This window comes from Diabrotica undecimpunctata, chromosome 9 (genome assembly GCF_040954645.1).
Source record: "Diabrotica undecimpunctata isolate CICGRU chromosome 9, icDiaUnde3, whole genome shotgun sequence".
NCBI lineage: Eukaryota > Metazoa > Arthropoda > Insecta > Coleoptera > Chrysomelidae > Diabrotica > Diabrotica undecimpunctata.
The window spans coordinates 76,195,123-76,217,081 of record NC_092811.1 but is presented as its reverse complement, the minus strand read 5'-3'; the positions used below and the strand labels follow the sequence as shown (position 1 = coordinate 76,217,081).

The window sequence follows — 21,959 nt, the reverse complement described above, 5'->3', positions numbered from 1 at the left end:
CGCTACAGCAAAAACTAAACGCTCCTCAATCAAAGGTTCTGTAACTAGTTTTAGTACGTATTTTAATTCTATCAAAGACAAACCTTTAGAACAAATTAACTTTAGAGATTTACAACTTAGACTTGATAGAATTGAGACACTTTTTGATGATTTTGACAACACTCAATCACTTATTGAGGCCTCTAATGAGGACTATACTGCCAACGCAGATACTATCCATGGTATAGAAAGGTCGTCTTTCGAAACGTCGTTTTTTCATATTACTAGCGCTGTGCGAGACTTTATTGACACCAATCTTTCAAAACCCCGTGATCATGCTGCACAAGCTTCAAATTCGACAATTTCGTCCGAAAAGAGTTCACAAAGGTCTATTAACATTAGGTTACCCGCTATCAACTTGCCCTCCTTTGAGGGTGAATATGACAATTGGTTGTTCTTTAGAGATACATTTAATTCTATCATACATACCAACACGGAAATTTCCAACATTCAGAAAATCCATTATCTAAGATTATCCTTACAAAGTATTGCCGCAGAAACAATACGTAACCTGAACATTTCTGAGGCAACATATGAAACTGCATGGGAATTACTAAAAGACAGATTCGAAAACAAATAATCTTCTTGTTAATAATCATATTAAAAAATTATTTTACTTACCAAATGTTTCAAAAAATTTACATCATGATTTACGCACTTTACTTGATGGTCTACAAAGACATTTACGCTCTCTTGAGTCCTTAGACTTAGACACAACATCTTGGGATGCCCTTATCATATATCTAATCACCACAAAACTAGACAATGCTACACACAAAGAATGGGAACTGTCAATTAAAGACGACAAGATCACATTACCCACTTTGAGTAACTTAACTGAATTTCTAAAAGGCAAATGTAGAGTCTTAGAATCTATTAATCATCAAAAAGAAAAATGTCGTCCCACATTTCCATCTACAGGCAATCCCAAAGTCCAAAAATTTCTTGTCAACTAATAACTCTTCTAACTGTTCTTTATGCAAACAAAAACATCTAATTTACACTTGTCCTGAATTTCTCAAATTAGAAACGTCATTAAGACATAATAAAGCAATACGCTTACGACTTTGCATAAATTGTCTGCGTAGTGGTCATTTCACTAAGGAATGCAAATATTCCGGGTGTCATAAATGTGGGAAAATACACCACACACTTTTACACTTTTAAGGTAACTCACAAAAGCTTATTGAAACCAGTAATCAAACCAGCAGCAGTTTAACTTGCTCAAGTCCAGGTACATCAGAAAGCTCTAATGCACTGACAGCACGTAATATTTCGTTTAAGCACAACTCTACTACTTTGCTGTCATCTGTAAAAATAAAAGTCTTTGACATCTCAGGTAACGAATACGAGGCTCGTGCGCTTCTAGATAACGGCTCGGAAAGTAATTTCATTTCCCAGCGCCTATTAAATCTTCTAATATTACCTACAAACAAAACACATTTTTCTATTTCTGGTATAAACCAAACAAATTCTATTTTAAGCTATAGAACATCAGTAAAATTTAAATCCAAAACTTTAAACTTTTCTCAAGTAATTTCTTGCTTAGTACTTCCGGAAATTGCAGGAAATTTACCTTCTGTCACATTCGATAAGAAAACACTTAATATCCCTTCTAATGTTACTCTGGCCGATCCAGACTTCAATATTTCATCTCCTATTGATCTTCTTAACGGTGCAGACATCTTCTGGAATTTAATTTGTATTGGTCAGATTAAATTATCACCTGGACAACCGATTCTTCAAAAAACCAAACTCGGATGGATTATCTCAGGTCCATTATTTCCAAACAATACCCTTGCAGCCAGAACTACATGCCATTTGTCGACCATAGACAATTTAAGCATTGAAGATCAACTTCAAAAATTTTGGGAAATTGAAGAATGCCCAAAAACAAAATTTTTGTCCAACGAAGAACTTTCTTGTAAAGATCACTTCTTAAAACGACCTCTCTTAATTCTTCTGGTAGGTGTGTAGTATCACTTCCATTGAAATCTTCCGTCAACAATCTAGGCGACTCTAAGACTACAGCAACAAAAAGATTGTATTCTCTCAAAAAGAAGCCTAATGCGAATCTTGAATTAAAAGATGATTACACTCGATTTATCGATGAATATTTATCCTTACACCATATGTCCGTTTCACCCTTTGCAACCATAGGATCTGAGTTCTTTCTTTCTCATCATTGTATCTATAAAGTTAACAAAATTCGTGTTGTTTTTGACGGTTCTGCCAATACAGATTCAGGTGTTTCCCTGAACGACATTCTTATGGTTGGACCTAATTTGCAAGATGATCTTTTCACTATCATCTCACGTTTTCGTAAACATAGTTTTGTACTAACAGCCGATATAGAAAAGATGTATCGACAAATATACTGATAAAGGAGGAAGAACGCTCCTTACAAAAGATCATATGGCGATCTGATCATACAAACTCTCTCGAAACTTATACTTTAAACACCGTAACTTACGGTACTGCTTCTGCTAGTTTTCTTGCCACGATATGTCTTCAAGAAGTGGCACATATGTATGCAACCGATTTTCCTGACATATCTTCTATAATTTTAAGGGACTTTCATGTCGACGATCTTCACACAGGTGGTTCTACAATAGAAGATATCAAACGCATTCAATCACTTACTTCCGAATTATTGTCTCGTCATGGTTTCCAATTGAGGAAATGGAATTCAAACGCTCCTATTTTAAACTTTGACAATCAAAATAATGTTTCCTTGGAAATTGGACCTGACGATACTATCAAAACATTGGGCTTATTGTGGAGTCCAAAATCTGACACTTTTCATTTCAATGTTCAACCTATAGAGCACAAGTGTAAAGTTACAAAGAGACTTATTCTTTCCACGATATCGAAAATATTTGATCCACTTGGTTTGCTTTCGGCTGTAACTATAACAGCTAAAATTATTCTCCAAGATTTGTGGAAATTAAAAATTTCCTTGGACGAAGTCGTTCCCATGGATATCTTTACGAAATGGGTTACATATCAGACTCAACTGGTTAAACTTAATCAGTTACAAATTCCTAGGCATGTAATTTGTACAAACTACGAGTCAATTCAACTACACGGTTTTTCAGATGCATCCACCGCTGCATATGGTGCTTGCATTTATATTCGTTCATCTGAAAACTTCGAAAATTTTCATTGTCATCTTCTTGGCTCCAAAACCAGGGTAGCTCCTTTAAAACACATCCTCACGGTACCGCGCCTAGAAGTTTGTAGAGCTTACTTGTTAGCTGAGTTGATAGGCAAGGTAAAACAACACATGCAATTAGATTTCGAAGTAATCACTTACTGGTGCGACTCCACTATTGTTCTAGGATGGATAAAGACTTCTTCGAGTTTGTTAAAGACGTTTGTGGCAAATTGAGTTTCTCAAATTCAAACTTTGACCGAATCTCAAACATGGCGTTACGTGAATACACTTAAGAATCCCGCAGATCCTCTATCAAGGGGAATTTCTCCTACATCACTTATCACTTCTGAAATGTGGTTTCATGGCCCATAATGGCTAGCTAAACCAGAAACTCTAAACTTCTATTAGAAGAATTTTTCACTAAGTAACAAAAAACAAAATTTGTTTAATTTACTAATGTTTGTATTTTAACCTTTAATTGTGGCTTATTCCCATTTAAATAGTAATTAAATCAGAAACTCATTGGCCTAATAGAACATTCAACCCTTCTGAACTCAATGAGCTTCGACCAGCATCAGCCCTTATCGCAAGAGTTCACATGAACTTGGACATCATCACTAAAATATCCTCATTTGTAAAACTACAGCGCATTATCGCTTATGTATTACGCTTAATAAATAATTGTAAATTTTCTCCTAAACGAAGGAACTTCGACAACCTTTCTTGTGAGGAAATAAATAATGTTTTAAAATATATAATTCGACTAGTACAAAATGAAACATTTTATGACGACTTGACACACCTTAAGAGACATGGTAACGTTTACTCTAAAAGTAAACTACTTACCCTCAATCCGTTTATCGATAAGGATAACATACTCCGCGTTGGTGGAAGACTGCATAATTCTAATTTTTGTTACGATAAAAAACATCCCATTGTCCTTGATTCTAAACACCACTTTACTACTATTCTTGTAAGAAATGAGCATTTTACCTTAAATCATTGCGGTCCTCAATTACTATTAGCTTCCATTCGCGAAAAATTTTGGCCCATTAATGGACGTCAAGTGGTTCGCAAAATCGTTCGCGATTGTATTATCTGTTGTAGGGTGGCTTCTAAATTAGAAACCTATCTTATGGGTAATTTACCCTCGTCACGTCTTGTTCCCTCTAGGCCATTCTACAACTGTGGACTTGACTATGCAGGACCTTTTTTGCTAAAGGATCGACACACCCGAAATTATAAAACTATCAACGGTTACATAGCTCTATTTATCTGTTTAGCAACTAAGGCCATACATTTAGAAGTCGTGAGCAGCTTGACCACGGAAAGTTTTCTAGCAACCCTAAAACGCTTTATTTCTCGACGCGGAAAATGCGCTTCCATCCTTTCGGACAATGGTATTACCTTCGTTGGCGCAAAAAATGAGCTTGTCAAATTTTTTGACACCTCTAGTTCAATTATTAGGGACAATTTAACTACCTAAGGTATCAATTGGCAGTTTATTCCGCCACGATCACCTTACTTTGGAGGAGTTTAAGAGGCGGGAGTAAAATCTGTCAAATTTCACCTAAAGCGTGTCATTGGCAATACAATTCTTTCATATGAAAAATTTTTCACTGTTTTATGTCAAATTGAAGCTTGCCTAAACTCACGACCGCTCTCACCAATGTCTAACGACCCTTCCAACTTACTTTCTCTTACTCCTGCACACTTTTTAATTGGATCCATATTGACCGCAATACCTAAACGGAATTTCTTAGATGTCAAGGAAAACAGTCTTAGCAGATTCCAAAGGGTTAAAAAAATGATCCAAGGTTATTGGACTAGGTGGTCCAAGGAATACATTTTATCCCTCCAGCAGCGAGTTAAGTGGAAAAAACATTTCAACAGTCTTCTTAGAATTGGAAGTGTAGTGACGGTGAAGGAAGATGGGACTGAACCCTTAAGATGGTGCCTGGGTAGAGTGACTCAATTACATGCGGGTAGTGACGGAATAGTTCGTGCAGTGACAATTAAAAATAATAGAGGTTGTTTCAAGCGACCAGTGACAAAGGTGTGCGTCCTACCCACAGATCAGTGACTTAAGCTTCAGTGAAACAAACGGTGAAAGAAACTTTTAACTCAACTCGATTACTTGTTGAACCTCTGCAGACGTTCAAGGGAGGCGGCTTAAATGTTAAAACTTTCGAGCAACCTCGTATAATGTACTTTCAGTTAAATTTTACCCGATCTTGTTTTTTACACCCCTCGAGAGGGGCTACAGGTAGTTGCGGACAGAAGACAGTCTTATTACAGTCTCATCACAACATCGTTACAATAAGGACGCTAGTTTTAAATTTATCGCTTACAAAATATTTTACATGTGCCCTTTTCTTCAATACAGTTTAGTTTAAGTGATTTGTTTTTGTATTATTACTCTACGTGAAATTCTAATAAGATTTAACTTACATCCCCTACAACTGGTGTAAACAAGAGAGACTGAAAGTCAATGCTCAAAAAACTGGAATACTCACATACTGGAAACTTCACAGAAAGCTACTACGTCCTTGCGCAGATGTAGAAGGATGTGTGGTAAAAATTGGGGACTTAACCCCAAAATAACCCTTCGTTTATACACAAGTGTTATTTATTTATACACAAGTGTTATTAGACCAATGATAACTTATGGGTTTGTGACGTGGTGGAGAAAGACGTAGCAAGTGGGAGCAATAAGGCTGCTAAGTAATACACAAAGGCTAGTATGTCTCTACATTACGGGAGCCATAAAAACAATTCTTACAACGGGGTTGGAAGTCCTGCTGAATCTTTCACCCTCATATCTGTATACAATGGCCAAGCCAGATCTGTGATGCATAAAATAATACATAGTCAGCAACACTTACGCCAGATGCATACTGCTGAAAATATTCAGCTAATCAAGGAGCTAAAAGCTCCTAAACAATAAATTCAAAAATGTAAAATTTGAATGGACATTTGAATGACAAGATTTGATAAACTAAAGACAGCGTTAACCCCCCCCCCGTATGGAATTCGCCGATTTAATTGAAGAAAACAAATTTATCTTGCGAACTGATGCTTCAGGAATGGCACTAGACTTTCAAACAGTAATGACAAACCCGTAGCATATGCTAGTAGGACGCTGAACAAGGCGAAATTAAATTATCCTACAATAAAAAAGGAATTATTATCAATAGTAGGGAGCATCTCTAAATGGAGACACTACTTACTACGAAAAGTGTTCATTATTCTAACAGACCATCATCCGTTAGTATACTTATTTGAAATGACGGACCCGTCTATCAGATTAACTAAATTTAGAATAAAGTTGGAAGAATATAACTTCACAATTATGTACGTAAAAAGAGCGAAAACGTATCGTTGGTGTTTTCGAAGAAGGTAAAGTGGAGATATGTTATAACGTTAAGAGTCTTTTATGGTGTTATATTTATTATTATTTAGATCAGATTGAAATATATTTTATTTAGGTTCTCTGTATCTTTTTTGTCATTGATTGCGTTAGTATTGTTTTTTATTTTTATTGATTCGCATATGTTTTGCTCAAGGCAGTTTTTGCTTTTTTTTATTTCAGTTGGTTTGTATTCTGAATCTGTTAGTTTTATAGATATTATATCAGCAAGACTTATAATTACAGACTTCTTATGGGAGAATGGATGATGATATTTATAGTTGAGACATCGTGAAGACGTATTTCTGAATATTGGTCGTCTTTAGTGCGGTGCAGCCAAGTTTGAAAACGAGCAGCTAACTTGGGAAAGGATCACAACAGGAGCAATGCCACCAATTTGTGGCATTAGAGTTATAAGACCCTGATGGTTTCCAGGGCAACAATAAACACAGGAAGCTATAGCTACCTGAGGAAAGGAATGCCAAACGTTAAAATGTTTAAAACAAATAGGGTAATGCAAGTAAATAATAAAAGTAAAATGTGCGAAAGAGCGAAAACAAAATAGCTATATCAATGGAAGGTGAATAACTTTATGTAGTCAAAAACATTTTAAAAAGATAAAACAAAAGGCTTGAATCGCTAATCGCCACAATACTTTTTTTATTCAAACTATATACAACTAAATTTAAAGGTAATAATTAAAGGTTTACTACATTGCTAAATTAATATCTACCCAATCGTGTTGAAAATGTCCTCCTTTGTTAATTTGACAATATCCCAAATAATTGTAGAATGCTATTACATTTATTCAGGTTTTTCTAGAAATTAATATGGATTCATGATAATTCTTTGCCTTAGCTCTGCAACACTTGCTGATTTGGTTTTATAAATTCTACTTTTTAAGTATCCCCAATAAAAAAACTTGTACTGCATGATACTACGACAACAAGATAAAGCCACTTCGAGAAGAACTTTGGAACCGACACGCGCATGACGTCACCGCACGGCAAAATTGTATGGAGATTTATGGGCAAGCATAGAGTTTTATACATTATCGTGTTATTAAATAATTCAAATTGTCGTTCGTTTGTTACAATGTTTAGTTTATACTTTGTATTGTACTAAAAAAACACTAAAAAGTGGCTTAAGAAATAATAAAATTTTTTTTTTATTTTTTAAAAATAATTTTAAAAATTTTCAAAAAAGTTTCAAAAAAGTATTAAAATTACAAAAACAATAATATATTTGATTTATTTTACTTAACAATTTTTGCAATTTTTCTTTTTTGTATATTAGTCTTTTGTTTTAACTTTTGATTCAAAACTAGCATTCGAAAATACATCCGACATATAAATAAATAGTTTTTTTACATCATCAGATGTTTGAACTTCTGATGTTAAACTGATCTTTTCAATAAAGATTTTTACAATTTTTGATGCCATTAATAGTGTCCCCATTGAATTGGCAAAAAATGTTTTCCAGTTCATAACACTTCATAAGTATTGTTTCTGAAGGCTTTACCAAACCACCTTCTAAGAGATGATTTACCCATGATAACAAAGTGTTACTATTTGTAGGATTGCCCAAATTCTCTTTATGTCGTAGCTGGAAAGCTATAAAACAACCTAAATTTTCTAGTCCATCCCAATACAACTCTTCCATATTTCAAAATATGTTTGATGGTTTTCATTTTCTGAAGTTACTGGAAGATTCAATTGACTAAAAAATGGTTTGCTTATCATCACCGAATCTTCTATGTCATTGTCATAACAATCTAAATTCAAAGAGGTACAGGTAGATATTAATTTTATTTTGGATGTTTTTCCAGTAAATTATTGTTACTTACTGGAAAAACATCCAAAATAAAATTAATATTTACCTATACCTACATAAATTACACTTATATGCATAACATGTTGCATACCATTAAGACAGGTTTAAAAATTAAAATCACCTAAGATGGGCCTCTAATATTTCTTAAAAAGAAATATAATATTAAGTACACCTAATTACTTTTTAATCATAGGGTTTTTTCTTTTTGTTCTGTAAGTGTCAGAGTTAAAACACACCAGTAAAAGATGACAAACTAAGTTTTACTATCTGTATCTAACTTTTAAAGAATTTTAGAATGTATTTTGTCCATTATTTTATATTTTATATGTGTGTTATTAATGTTGAGTGTCTATGCTTTTACAAATAATCTCAATGACTTGTAAGTTGCACTGAAGAATTGTGATATTTTATAAATATTTACATATTTTTCTTATTACAGTGTCTTGAAAAAGGAATAAAACCATTTCGAAAGCTAGACAAAAAGTCAAAAGAGTGTTTCATTAATATCATGGCCAATTTTCTGACTGCAACCCTAATAAACTGTGTTTGTTGTTTGTTTATATCGACAGTCACTAATATCCAGTAATTCTTGTATATATATATATATATATATATATATATGTATATATATATATACATATATGTATATGTACATATATATATATATATATATATATATATATATATATATGTATATATATACATATATGTATATGTACATATATATATATATATATATATATATATATATATATATATATGTATATATATATGTATATATATATATATATATATATATATATATATATATATATATACACTCATGGACAAAAATATCGAATATTTTGGAATTTTTCAATTTTTTTTGTTGCAGTCACTATTACTTCAAAATAATTTTAGATTACTGATAATACTCATATAGTAGGTTGATGTACTCAACTGGTTTAAAATATTTTGATCTTTATTTTGACGTTTATTCAGTGGTTAATGCCATTCGTACATTTTATCATAAAAATCCTTCTTCACGTAAAGGAAAAATCATACTAATTCGGTTATTTTTAGTTTAATTTATTAAGTTTAATTAAATATTGTTTTGATTTAACTAAGTTTAAAACAAGTATCCCACCAATTCGGCACTGCGATGAAGTCCAAGTAGCACATATTGTAATTTTGTACGACGAAGGATATGCACAAAAAGGTATCGCACGACGTCTCAGCAGAACTGAATCTATAGTTTCAAATACTCTAAAAAGGTACCGCGAAACAAGAAATTTTGAACGAAGGCCTGGTCAAGGACGCCCAAGGTGCACAACCGCATCTGATGACCGATTTTTGGTTCTTAATTCTACACGAAATCATTCATTGACATCTGTCGCACCACCAAAAAACTACCCGTTTTAAGAGGTTTGCGTAGGTTGGATTCGGTTTTATTTGCTTTTATTTTATACAGAATACAGTATTACATTTACTTAAATATTATTATATGCAATAATAACAAACTTGCAATATCAACACACTAACATGATATTAATTGCCTACTTCATACTGTCTCTTTTTCGTGGCCTAACACCACTACGCCTTTCATCCAACAAATTGTTCTAATAGGTAATGGCAATCTCTGACATACTCCCACCTGAGGAATATTCTGATAAAGTAAAATATTGCTCACAAAATCTAAAGAGACATACTACAAAACCATTATACAAAAAATTAAAAATTGCTAGGTATACAGTTTTTGACAATCACTACTCCAAATAACGTTTAGGTACTTTAGAAGCCCGTCCCGTACGTGTGATTTTCACCTCAGAAACCTTTGCACTATTTGTCGGAATACTGACTTTAAACACTCCCGCACTCTCACAGTATTCGTCTTCGGAACCGGAGTCTCTCGCAGCCAATTCAGGAACATGTGGGGTACCATTTAATTCACTGTCATCCTTCATTGACGTCTTCACAACATTCTGAAGCTCGAACTCAGGAACAGTACAACACTCTAGTCAGTAAAGACGCTGGACAGGTCTCAATAAATATCCCTTAGCTGTCTTAACTTTGCACAGTCGAACACTTCCATCTTTACCAGGAAAAAGTTCAACAACTCGTCCCATAGACCAATCCAAACGTTTACTGCCATCGTTGCCGACAAGCACAATTTCATTAAGAGCGATCTGGCGGTGAGTTTTATTCGCGCAAACCAGTTTTAACTGTCCAAGATATTCCAAACGGAATCGCTTACGAAGTTCCTCTCGTAAAGTCTGAACCCGACGCACTTTCCGACACAATGAAGCATTGTTTATAGCATCACAATCTGGTAGCCCGCAGTCCACCTGATCCCACAAAAACATCGCTGGGGTCAAGGCAACTAACTCTTGAGGATCCTCCGATAAATACGTTAATGGTCGCGAATTAATTATTGCCTCACACCCACATAACAATGTTAGCAAAGTCTCATAGTCCAAACTCGCACGACCTAGTGTTTTTCTCAACAACTGTTTCATAACACCAATGAGACGCTCCAGAATCCTCTCCACCAAGCTGCTGTAGGTGATTTAAAAGGCCAACGAATACGTTGCACATACATCTCACGAGTAATAACGTCCCAGTCCAGACATGATAAGGCATTTTCAGCACCCACAAAACTCGTACCGTTATCACTATAAATCGTTTTCGGCCTTCCACGACGAGACACGAACCGGCGTAAGGCCTGAAGAAAATTGGAAGTTGATAGCGAACAACAGAGTTCTAGATGAACCGCCCTGAAAATCGCACACGTGAACATACAAATCCAAACTTTTTCACCGGTCTTAAGGAACAGAGGTCCCGCAAAGTCAATACCGGTTACTTCAAATGCTACAGCGTCACGCACTCTGTTAGCCGGTAAAGGAGGAGTATGAACTGCTAGATGCTTTCCAGTGTACCTCCGGCACAATACACACTTGGAGATAACGGATCTTACACTACGCCTTCCTGAGAGAATCCAAAACTTTTCTCGGAGCAAACTTAAAGTACCTTGGATCCCAACATGACAAGACTTTAAGTGATAATGCCTAATTAACTTAATGGTTACCTCATGTTTAGATGGCAGTACGACTGGAAAACGGTAATACTGTGTATCTTCTCTGTTACAAACTCTAGATCTCAATCTAATCAAACCCCCTTCTTCATAAAATGGGTCAAGATGAATAATCCTTTTATCATCCACACCTGAGAAGCTTTCCTGCTGCACTTTTGTCAAAATAAATTTCTCTGCAGCTTCAAACTCTTCAGAGGTCAACTCGCCTTTATACTTCTGGTCACCTTTGCGACAATTTTTTACAAAACGTTGAATCCAAGCAACCATTCGTACCATCTTACTATACTGTGAAAAGTAGCTAAAATGCCAGTCACACGAATTATAAACATTAACAAGAGATGTCACCAAAGTCTTCCTACGCTCGGCATTAACTTCTTCTTCATCACAAGTAGCCGCACTAGATGGCCACTTATCACGGCCTTCATACAACCACTTCGGCCCCTCCCATCATCTTGACTGAAACAAATGTTTAGCAGTGCACCCTCGTGATGGCAAGTCTGCAGGATTGACCATTCCTGGTAGGTGACGCCAGTTTTCCATTGAAGTTAAGTTACGAATTTCTTTAACTCTGTTCCATACAAAAACTCCCCATTCTTCTTGGCGTTGTATCCAGGAAATAACAGTGCTTGAGTCACTCCAAAAAAAGGATTCTATATTTCCGGGCAAGTTCTCTGCAACCTGAACATACAAACGGGCACCTATAGTTGCAGCTAGCAGCTCCAGACGTGGAATAGTCATTTTTGAGGTAGATTTCTTAATTGGAGCCAATCTAGCTCCCGAGGCCAATAGAGATACAAATACTTTACCAGAATAACTCACTCGCAAAAAGATGGCACAGGCATAGGCCAGTTTGCTTGCATCACAAAAAATATGGATACTTAAATTTTGTAATGTCTCACCATTCTTGTATACCCATCGAGGCAATTCAATCTTCTCAAGATAAGGTAAATCTTTCAACCAAATTTTAAACTCTTCAGAGATGACTTCATCCAGTGGTTCGTCCCATGCCAAGCTCTTCTCCCACAACTTTTGCAACATGAGTTTGGGCACCCAATAGGATCAAACACTTTCTGGGCTATAGAAAGGATTCTACGTTTAGTCACTACCATATTTTCTAAGTCAGTGTCCTCTCTTGAGAATTTCAAATTAACTGTCAAAACATCTCGTACAGGATGCCAGTTCATACCAAGAACAGGACATATCTCTTCAGTTCCACTAACTTCAGCATTTCTTGTACGCTCCCATCCTCTTAGTTCGAACTGTCCCTCTGCCATAATTGTTACAGACTCTGTAATGAACCTTGACACCATCTCTTCATCAGGTAAGCTTGTAACACAGTTGTCCACATAGAAGCTTTGACTTAACCTCTTCACAACATCTAAAGTATACAATGATTCTGATGTAGAGCCCTTTTCCAGGTATCTTGCTAAGTGGTACTCTAGTGTCATCCCTAATAAAAATGGACTACTGTTAACACCGAATACTACACGTTTATGACGAAAAACTACTGTCTGACCTTCTGTGTCAACCCATAAAAATTTGAGGAAATCACAGTCCCTTTCATGCACACCTATTTGTTGAAATGCCCTTTTAACATCAGAAATCACTCCTATTTTGTTTTCTCTAAACCTTAAAAATATTGAAGGAATTAACTGAATTAGATTTGGACCTTTCTCTAAACAGTGGTTAAGTGAAGGTTTATTCTTTGAATGTGCAGATGCATCAAACACTGGACGTACCTTGGTAGTACTTTCTTCCTTTACCACTGGGCGGTGAGGTAAAAAATGTCCTAGACTGTTATCAACATCATTTAACTTTCCAACTAGCTCAATTATACCCTCAGATTGCCAGTCAGCAAAAACATCATCATACCTTTCAAAAAGACCATCACGTTTCAGCTTTTGAAGAGTGGAATTTAGTCTTTTTTCCGACAACTCACAATTACTGGGGAGAGGAGGGTGACCATCCAACCAAGGAAGACGAATCTCGTAGCGGCCCATCTTATCTACACTTACAGTCTGCATAAAAAAATCTCTAGCAGCTAAAGCAGCCTCCTCTTTGGTATATCTATCTGTAGGCTCTTTAATACCAATTGCTTCCAACTCCCAAAGCTCACTTAAGAAAGCATCCTTTATGAGAAGATTCAATGTGGACATGACAACATCAGAATGTTTACTACTTGTAGGTATTTTTCCCATAAGTGTCCATCCAATGAGAGTTTCTATAGCTACTAGCCCACAATCTAGCTTATGACGACCCCCTGTATACAAATAACCAGCGACATCTGCTCCCAGCAACAGTTCAATTGGTCCAGGTTGGAGATCATCAGATAAATCAATATTAAAGTTCTTGGCTTGTTCCCTCCATGGACCATGAAATACTGAAGCCACATCACTACAAATTGTTAGTTGATCTAAGGCCTCAAAAGAATATGTAGAGTTCTTACCCTGTATTGTGACTTCATAACAGTTATGAGAGTTTGCAACTTCTGACCCTCCAAACAGACAATGAACAATTTTTTCCTGTCGTTTAACTGGATAACCTAATTTTAAAGCTGTGTCCTTTAATATATATGATCTTTGCGACCCACTATCATTTTTGAATTGTGTCCAGAAAGCCAACCAACCTTTGATACTGCTATCATATTTTTTAAATTCAATAGTAGGTAATCTAAATTTTCTCATACCTGTTAACTCTGGCTCATCTGTATTCTGGGACACTGCACTATGCCTGCTGGATGCTTCAGTCTTCGTTTCTTCCATCAGCTTGTTATATCTGGTTCTACACTTGGAAAACTTTCTCAAATACACATCACAACTCTCTATCTCTGCTTCTAGCTCCGTTTCAGTAGAACTTTTAAACGATAATTCAGTAATTTGGGAGTCAATTGACTGTAACTCGTCAAACTTACATTTTAACAGTTCCCATGACACTTCTATTGACTCGTAGTCCAATGATTCTGCTTTCATAAGACCTTCTAATTCGTTGGCCCTACGCGTAAAAATAGCCCTTAATACTATTCTGGTTTTCTTTCTGTTTTCCAATTCTGCTGCCATAGTGGGTTTGGTTCAAAACCACCGAAACGTTCTCAATACAAATCACAAACCAAAAGAACGCGGTAAAAACTCACTGGCCCAGAACTACAAAATTCACACCGAAATCCAACTTAAAAAGTCCTGTCACGGTCGCCACAATGTCGCACCACCAAAAAACTACCCGTTTTAAGAGGTTTGCGTAGGTTGGATTCGGTTTTATTTGCTTTTATTTTATACAGAATACAGTATTACATTTACTTAAATATTATTGTATGCAATAATAACAAACCTGCAATATCAACACACTAACATGACATTAATTGCCTACTTCATACTGTCTCTTTTTCGTGGCCTAACACCACTACGCCTTTCATCCAACAAATTGTTCTAATAGGTAAAGGCAATCTCTGACAACATCGATGCACCTCAGAAATGAGCTATTAAATGTTAGACAAGTTAATGTGAGTTCGCAAACAGTTAGACGAAGATCAAAAGAAGCAAACTTAAAGCCCAGACGCCCCGCCAAAGTTCCACGTCTTCTCCAAAATCATAAAGCTCTTCGTTTGGAATTTGCAAGAACACATATTTAGTGGAATACCGACAACTGGAAAAACGTTCTTTTCACTGATGAGACCAGAATACTATTATGGGAGCCAGATGGTCAAAACTACGTCTACAGAAGAGTTGGAGAACGATTCGCCAGCTGCAGTCTCGCCCAGACCATTAGTTTTGGAGTTGATGGCATAATTCTTTGGGAAGGTATTAGTTGGGAGGTACGTACCGCACTTGTGGAAGTGATTAGACGGATGACTGGTGATTCTTACGTTTAAAATATCCTGCAAGATCATGTTTTGTCATATGTTGGTTACATTGGATATGAAAGATTCACGTTAATGCACGATAATGCTCGACCACATGCCGCTGCCATAGTGAGTAATTATCTTGATGAGGTCCAAATTTGAAGATTGGATTGGCCACCGTCTAGCCCGGATTTAAATCCAATAGAGCACATGTGGGATCCCCTAAAAGGCAGCATACGACAATGAAATCCCGTTCCAAATACGATAGAGCAGCTTCGGCTTGCTGCACAGGATAAATGAAATGCAATTTCCCAAGGATATGTCCAAAATTTACTTGCAAGCATGCTGAGAAATATGCAAGCAGTAATAAGAGCTACAGGGGGAATACTCGTTACTGATCATGCACTTCTTTCAGTTTAAACCAGTTGGTTAAGCCATTTAAATTATCATTTAAATTTAGAGTAAAATAACCTTATTTACCTTATACTAAACATTTATTTTTTTCACAACTTTTTCCGCATAAAAACTTAAAATTTTTCATTAGACATTGTTGAAATAAACTCTATTTTACAATAAACGACTTGCTTGACCAGAATTTATTTTGAAAAAACAAAAATTTGAAAATTCCAAAATATTGGATATTTTGTCCATGAGTGTATATATATATATATATATATATATATATATATATATATATATATATATATATATATATATATATATATATATATATATATATATATATATATATATATATATATATATATATCTTTTAAATTTGGACCTTGTATTCTCAAAGGACTAGTGTTTATTTAGAGACATCATAGCTTCTAAAGCATTTTAATCATCATAGCTCTTAAAAAATAGAAGTTTTGAATAAGCTTCCTTATTTCGCTGAAGATTTGCAGAATTTGTAGATAGGAACAATAAGTACTTACAAATCCTAAAAATGAGAATCTTAAGGCTTCCACCATTTCCGGATATTCTTTACTATATATCCTTTGTATGTTTTTCATTTTTTTAGTTTTTTCGATGACCTGTTGTCTGACTACTTCACAAGCATATCCAACATCTGATGAGTATTTGGCAAACTCAAATCCCTCAAACATCAGTGATCTTATTGTTGTGGTCATAAAAAGTTCCCTGTAGGTAGGTGAAAATATTTTGTCCAGACATCCGACTACAACGAGTTGTTCCACAACGGAGGTAATTTGGGATAGTACCTAAAAAGAATTTCAAAGTTTAACTAAAATAATAAAATCTTTTAAAGGAATATTTTGTTAATAGTAGGTTATAGACCTGTAGGGTAAATATTGAGACAAAATCGTAGAAGAGTTTAATGGAATGTGTTTTACGTTTTGTCAGAATTACTACTGTATATGAAATAATTAAAAAGATTTAACTTTTAAATATGAGCGGACAGGATTTTTGATCGGAATAATATTACACTTAGTGATATACCAAAGTTCTTTAATTCTCAAAGCAGCACCGTCCATGACTTATGACAGCATCAACGTTTAATTAGCAACTAGACAACTGTAATACTTTATACCTTCTTCCAATGTTTATTAGTTACCAGTTACTAAAATAAGTTAACTACAAGATAATTATATTTATGTACTATTGTATCTGTACTGTAATGTCACCTTATGATGTGACTACCGACATTTAAAATTTGTTTATATAATTATTACTAATATTGGAATTATCATATATAGGATTCATGGGAATTTCACAATTTTATTTCAAAACAGTCTGTACCAATTAATTACAAACTTATATTTTTCGACGTAAAATTATTATACACTAACATCCCAATTGAAATAGTGTAAATGGAAATTGAAATAGTGTAGAGTGGAAAACTTTGTAATGGAAATATTAGAAACAACAGTCATCTCTAAATTGAAGTACAAAATACATTTCTACAAATGATATGTTGATAACTGCTTACTCTGTATTTAGGATCATGAAATCGATCATAATTTTCAAATGTTCAATAGTTTTCATATTAACATTCAATGTGCTTATGAACTAACAGAAAACAATAAAATTACTTTTCTTGATTTAAGTTTAGAATATAAACACTTAAGTGCTAAACACTAGTGCTTCTTTATCAGAAATTGTAGCCCTTTTGCCAACTCCTTCTGAGCAGGGTACAAAGCGACAGAAATCATTATTGTCTTTTTCAGTTTCATTGAAAAACTTTAATATGCATTAGGGGTTGTGGTTATTTAAGTCCTGAGGAGATACGAGGATATCCAAAATTGAAACTTAATACTAGCTCCAAGAAACCAAGAGAAAATGGGAAAAGCAGAGTAATAACTGACACACCAGAAAAGCTTCTTCTGGCAGAAAAACAGATCAATAAAAAAACAAAGAAAACCACCAATGCTAATGCTGAACGTACTAAATCTACGAAAAGAAAACTACTTTTTGAAAATAAGAAGAATGAGAAGACAACTGATGATGAAAATGGCAAAAATTCTGATGATAAAGTATTAGAAGAACCACAGCAAAATTTTGACAGGAGTGAATTGAAAATTGAAGATTTTGTGCTGGTTAAATTTGGGACTGTAAAACAAAAAGATGTGTACCGTGTTGGGAGAATCATTGAAAAATGTGATGATGGGGATGTTGAAATTTTATTTTTGAAAATGTCATCTAAAGTAAATTATAAATTTTTCTACCTCATTGTACCAGATATCTCTAGAGCTTCTTTATTAGAAATTGTAGCCCTTTTGCCAACTCCTTCTGAGCAGGGTACAAAGCGACAGAAATCATTATTCTCTTTTTCAGTTTCATTGTAAAACTTCAATATGCATTAGGGGTTTGATTAAGTATCATAATATAGTTTTAAATATTGTAATAATTAATTTCTAAAACATTTATATGAGGTTGTCATTTTTCCAATTGTGTCTGAAGCTGCCACATTCCCCGTTTTTGAAAAGTGGTTTTGATTTTTTTTTACAAGTTTAAAGTTTAAAGCATATATACAGTGAAAGTTGGGTGAACAATTTTCTTTCTGTATTTGGTGAGGTATGTCAGTGATATGACAGTTCAAATTTTTAATTCTGAAGGAGCCCCACTCTCCCCTATGTTGTTGCCATGTGAAACCTTTCTTCTCCGAACCGGCTCGACTGATTCTGATGAAATTTTACATGTGTATTCTGTAGGTCTGAAAATAGGTTGTAATCTGTTTTTCATACTCACTAAGTGGTAAGGGTGGTTCACCCCAAACATTTTTTTTGTTAAAACAAAGTTTTTTGTTTTTATATTTTTTTTTGATGTGACATTAAAAAATACATACAGCCCTTAATTTTCACCCCTCTATTGCTAACATCTTTTTTTAATAGCCATATTAGTGTCACATAGTTAGTTGCGATACTTCTCCCAAATGGCTAGACTGATTTTTATGAAATTTTACGTGTGTATTCTGCTGGTCTGAAAATAGTTTGTTATCTATTTGGCATACTCCTAAGGGGTAAAGGTGTTATCAAAGAATCAAATAAGGTTATTGTGGGGAAATATGGTCTTTGGACAAGGACTGAACTAAAATAGATTACATAAGTATCTAGAAACGTTTTCCAAAGTATAATAAAATTAGTAAAGCCTATCACGTAGCTGATAAAAGTAATGATATAACGGTCATAACTCGTTGGTATGCAAATAGCAAATCAGCTCGAAAAGGTTGACAGACGCACAATTGTCCAAAGAATGGATGTTACAAACCTACGAGATGAAGAAACAAGGGATCAGGTTGCAAACTCACTTAGAACAAAAATAATAAGCATTTAGTGACGATCCTTTAGGAAAATTCAATATGACCAAACATGTAATCGAAAATACGTGTAAAGAGCAACTGAAGGCAAATTAAAGAAAAAAGAAGAAGAGATTATGCAACAAATGGACAATATGCCTAAGGAAATTAGACAAATCAAAACTTAAAAATGTAGGCAACGACTGCAGTTAGTGAATAACGGAAGTATCACAACAGATTCCTTTCATCTACTGAAAAGGTTAAAATCGTTTATTATAACACTTTTTCATGATGAGCGTCTAGAAACTGTCACAAATAATAACGAAAAAATATCAGGGCCGCCTATTACAAAAGATGAGATCAAAAAGCTATTTCATCCTTGAAGAATAACAAGGCACCTGGTCCTGATGGTAGTCACGGAGAACTGCTTAAATTTATATGCGAAATGAACTGTTATTTCATTGATATGGTACTACCACTAAATAACAACATTACTATTACCATTCCCGAGAAATCGCATGGATATAGTTGTAAATAATACGGACTAATCACGTATACAGCACATTACGAATCAAACAGTATTGGTATTAGACACCATAAATAGAGAGTTAAAACTTAGAACAACGATTGTAACGATGCTCTGATCGTTTAACAGTTCGAACCGTGGGAGTGTCAATATTTGCGCATCCACTTCTACAACGTGACGGCGAAGTGGGAATCAGAACGGCTATTTAAGGCGTGTGAATAGCGGAATTAGATAGTCTTGTAGCTAGCGCTCTAGGCTCCCTGACTCGCCGGTGTAGTGAACCTGCGAGCCATTCTGGACAGAGAGAGTTCCGTATTGAGGGTCATACTCTGTCCCTAACCAAGCGGAACCCATCGGTATTGCGTATTGAGCATTACCGTGGATCTGCACAGAACCAACCGGGACAGAGAGATTTCCGTATTGAGGATCATACTCTGTCCTTAGCCAAGCGGAACCCGTCGGTGTTGTGTATTGAACATTGCCATGGGTCTGCACAGCTAAATATTTTGTTTGCGAGCGTATTCGGAGCTTTCGCTGAATTGAAGCGAAAGCGAGTATAAATCTGCTCGCGATCGATTTCCCCCATTTCGTTTCTTATTAATACTAATTAATTTCTTTTCTTTTATAGACGTTCGCCGAGGACTTCGTTCATCGCGGGATCCAGACGGGGACGTAGGATTCGTTTTAGTTTTATTCATTGTATACGTATACAACGTAGAATTCCTTTTTATTTTTTATTTATTGTAGGTATACTAAATTAATAGATTTATTTTTATTTCAAACCTGTGTTTTACTGAGTCTGTCGCCCCGAAAGAGCTACCCATCACAAAAAGAAGAGAATGACCTCCTAACTAGCTCACGTAAGGAGAAATGACAAATATAACCTGCTACGAATAATAATTGAAGGGAAAATAGAGAGCCGAAGAAGACTATTCAGAAGAACCATGTCATGGCTTTGCAATATCAGAGCTTAGACTGGCATAAACGTTCAAAAATTCTAAGAGTGGCACAGAATAGAGAACAATCTGATGTAGTAATCGCAAACCTCCAGTAATGGACTTTACCAGAAGAAGAAGAATCAGTCTGGTAAATACGACAATAAAAGTATTTACTAAAATTCTCTACAACGGCATTTGTCACCCTTGACTCACACAAATTGTGAGTCAAGGGTGACAGAAACTCTGTTTAGCTTTAACGGAGGTTTTTGGATCCGAGAAACTTTTTTCTTCCTTCAACGACCATTCAAAGATTCAGAGACATAAACTGGGATGTATTTGTATATTTCATAGATTTTCCAAAGACGTTCAATAATGTAAAGTACACAAAACTAATAAAACTAATAATATCTAACCTATATTGGAACCAATCGTTAAAAATAAAAATCAATAAAGACTTACTGAAAAAACATACCAATTAACAACGAGTTCGCCGAGGATGTGTAATGTCGCTTACGTTTCTTAATAAGTACTTAAAAGCGATATTTTATAATGCTACAGAAAGCATAATGATAAATGGGGAGCTTTAAATACCATCAAATAATAAAGGACGACAATTTCATTATAGCCAACAGCTTTGAATACCCGCAGAATCTATTACAAAGAGTGAAATAAGTTTCTGAAAGTTGAATGAAATGAATTAAAACTAAACGCCACAAAAACAAAAACGATGATAATTAAAAAAAAAACAGAAAAATGACAGAAAATCTAGTATTGAATGAAACACTTACAGAGTATGTAGAGAAGTTTACATACCAGGAAATAACTGTCCAGGAAATAACCAGAATGAATGAAACATGACCGCGGATATTCCATTAAGAATCTGAATAATCAAATTTTACGTATTCCCAATTCTATTACATAGGGTAGCATGGGGAGAAGCATGGACTCTTACAGGAGAATTAAATAAAAACTCTCTACCTTCAAAATGAGAATGTATAGAACAATTCTCTGAATACCATGGACAGATACCGAACATGGATGTATTGGAAAAAATGACCAAATAAAATAAAATTGCTTTTATAGTAAAAAAAAAACTAGAATACTTTGGTCATATTATGACACACAGTAACTACCGCCTCCAGTAACTTATTCTCCAGGAAAAACTAGATAAAAGAAAAGGTCTAGATAGAAAAATAAAACTCTTGGATGGAAAACCTACGCCTAGTTGAGTAGAAAGTAGTTCTGCCTAACATCTATCATACTATTTAAAACGGCCGCTAATAAGATACAAATTGCCTGTTAATAGCTAAGGTCGGCAATGGATAAGACACCAGTTCATCAACGGATAAGACAGCAGATACCTGCTTCTGCATTTGGTTTATGTAAAACAGTATA

General features: G+C 34.9%; 1 protein-coding gene across 2 annotated transcripts in view; it reads right to left on the bottom strand.

Annotated features, from left to right (window-relative positions):
• Positions 1-21,959, bottom strand: part of LOC140450155 (sensory neuron membrane protein 2-like) — a 383,672-nt gene that overhangs the window by 239,519 nt on the left and 122,194 nt on the right. For both annotated transcript variants that reach the window (XM_072543601.1, XM_072543602.1), the window contains one exon: positions 16,282-16,566. In XM_072543601.1, the coding sequence (XP_072399702.1) occupies positions 16,282-16,566 (285 nt within the window). The remainder of the gene's footprint in view (positions 1-16,281; positions 16,567-21,959) is intronic.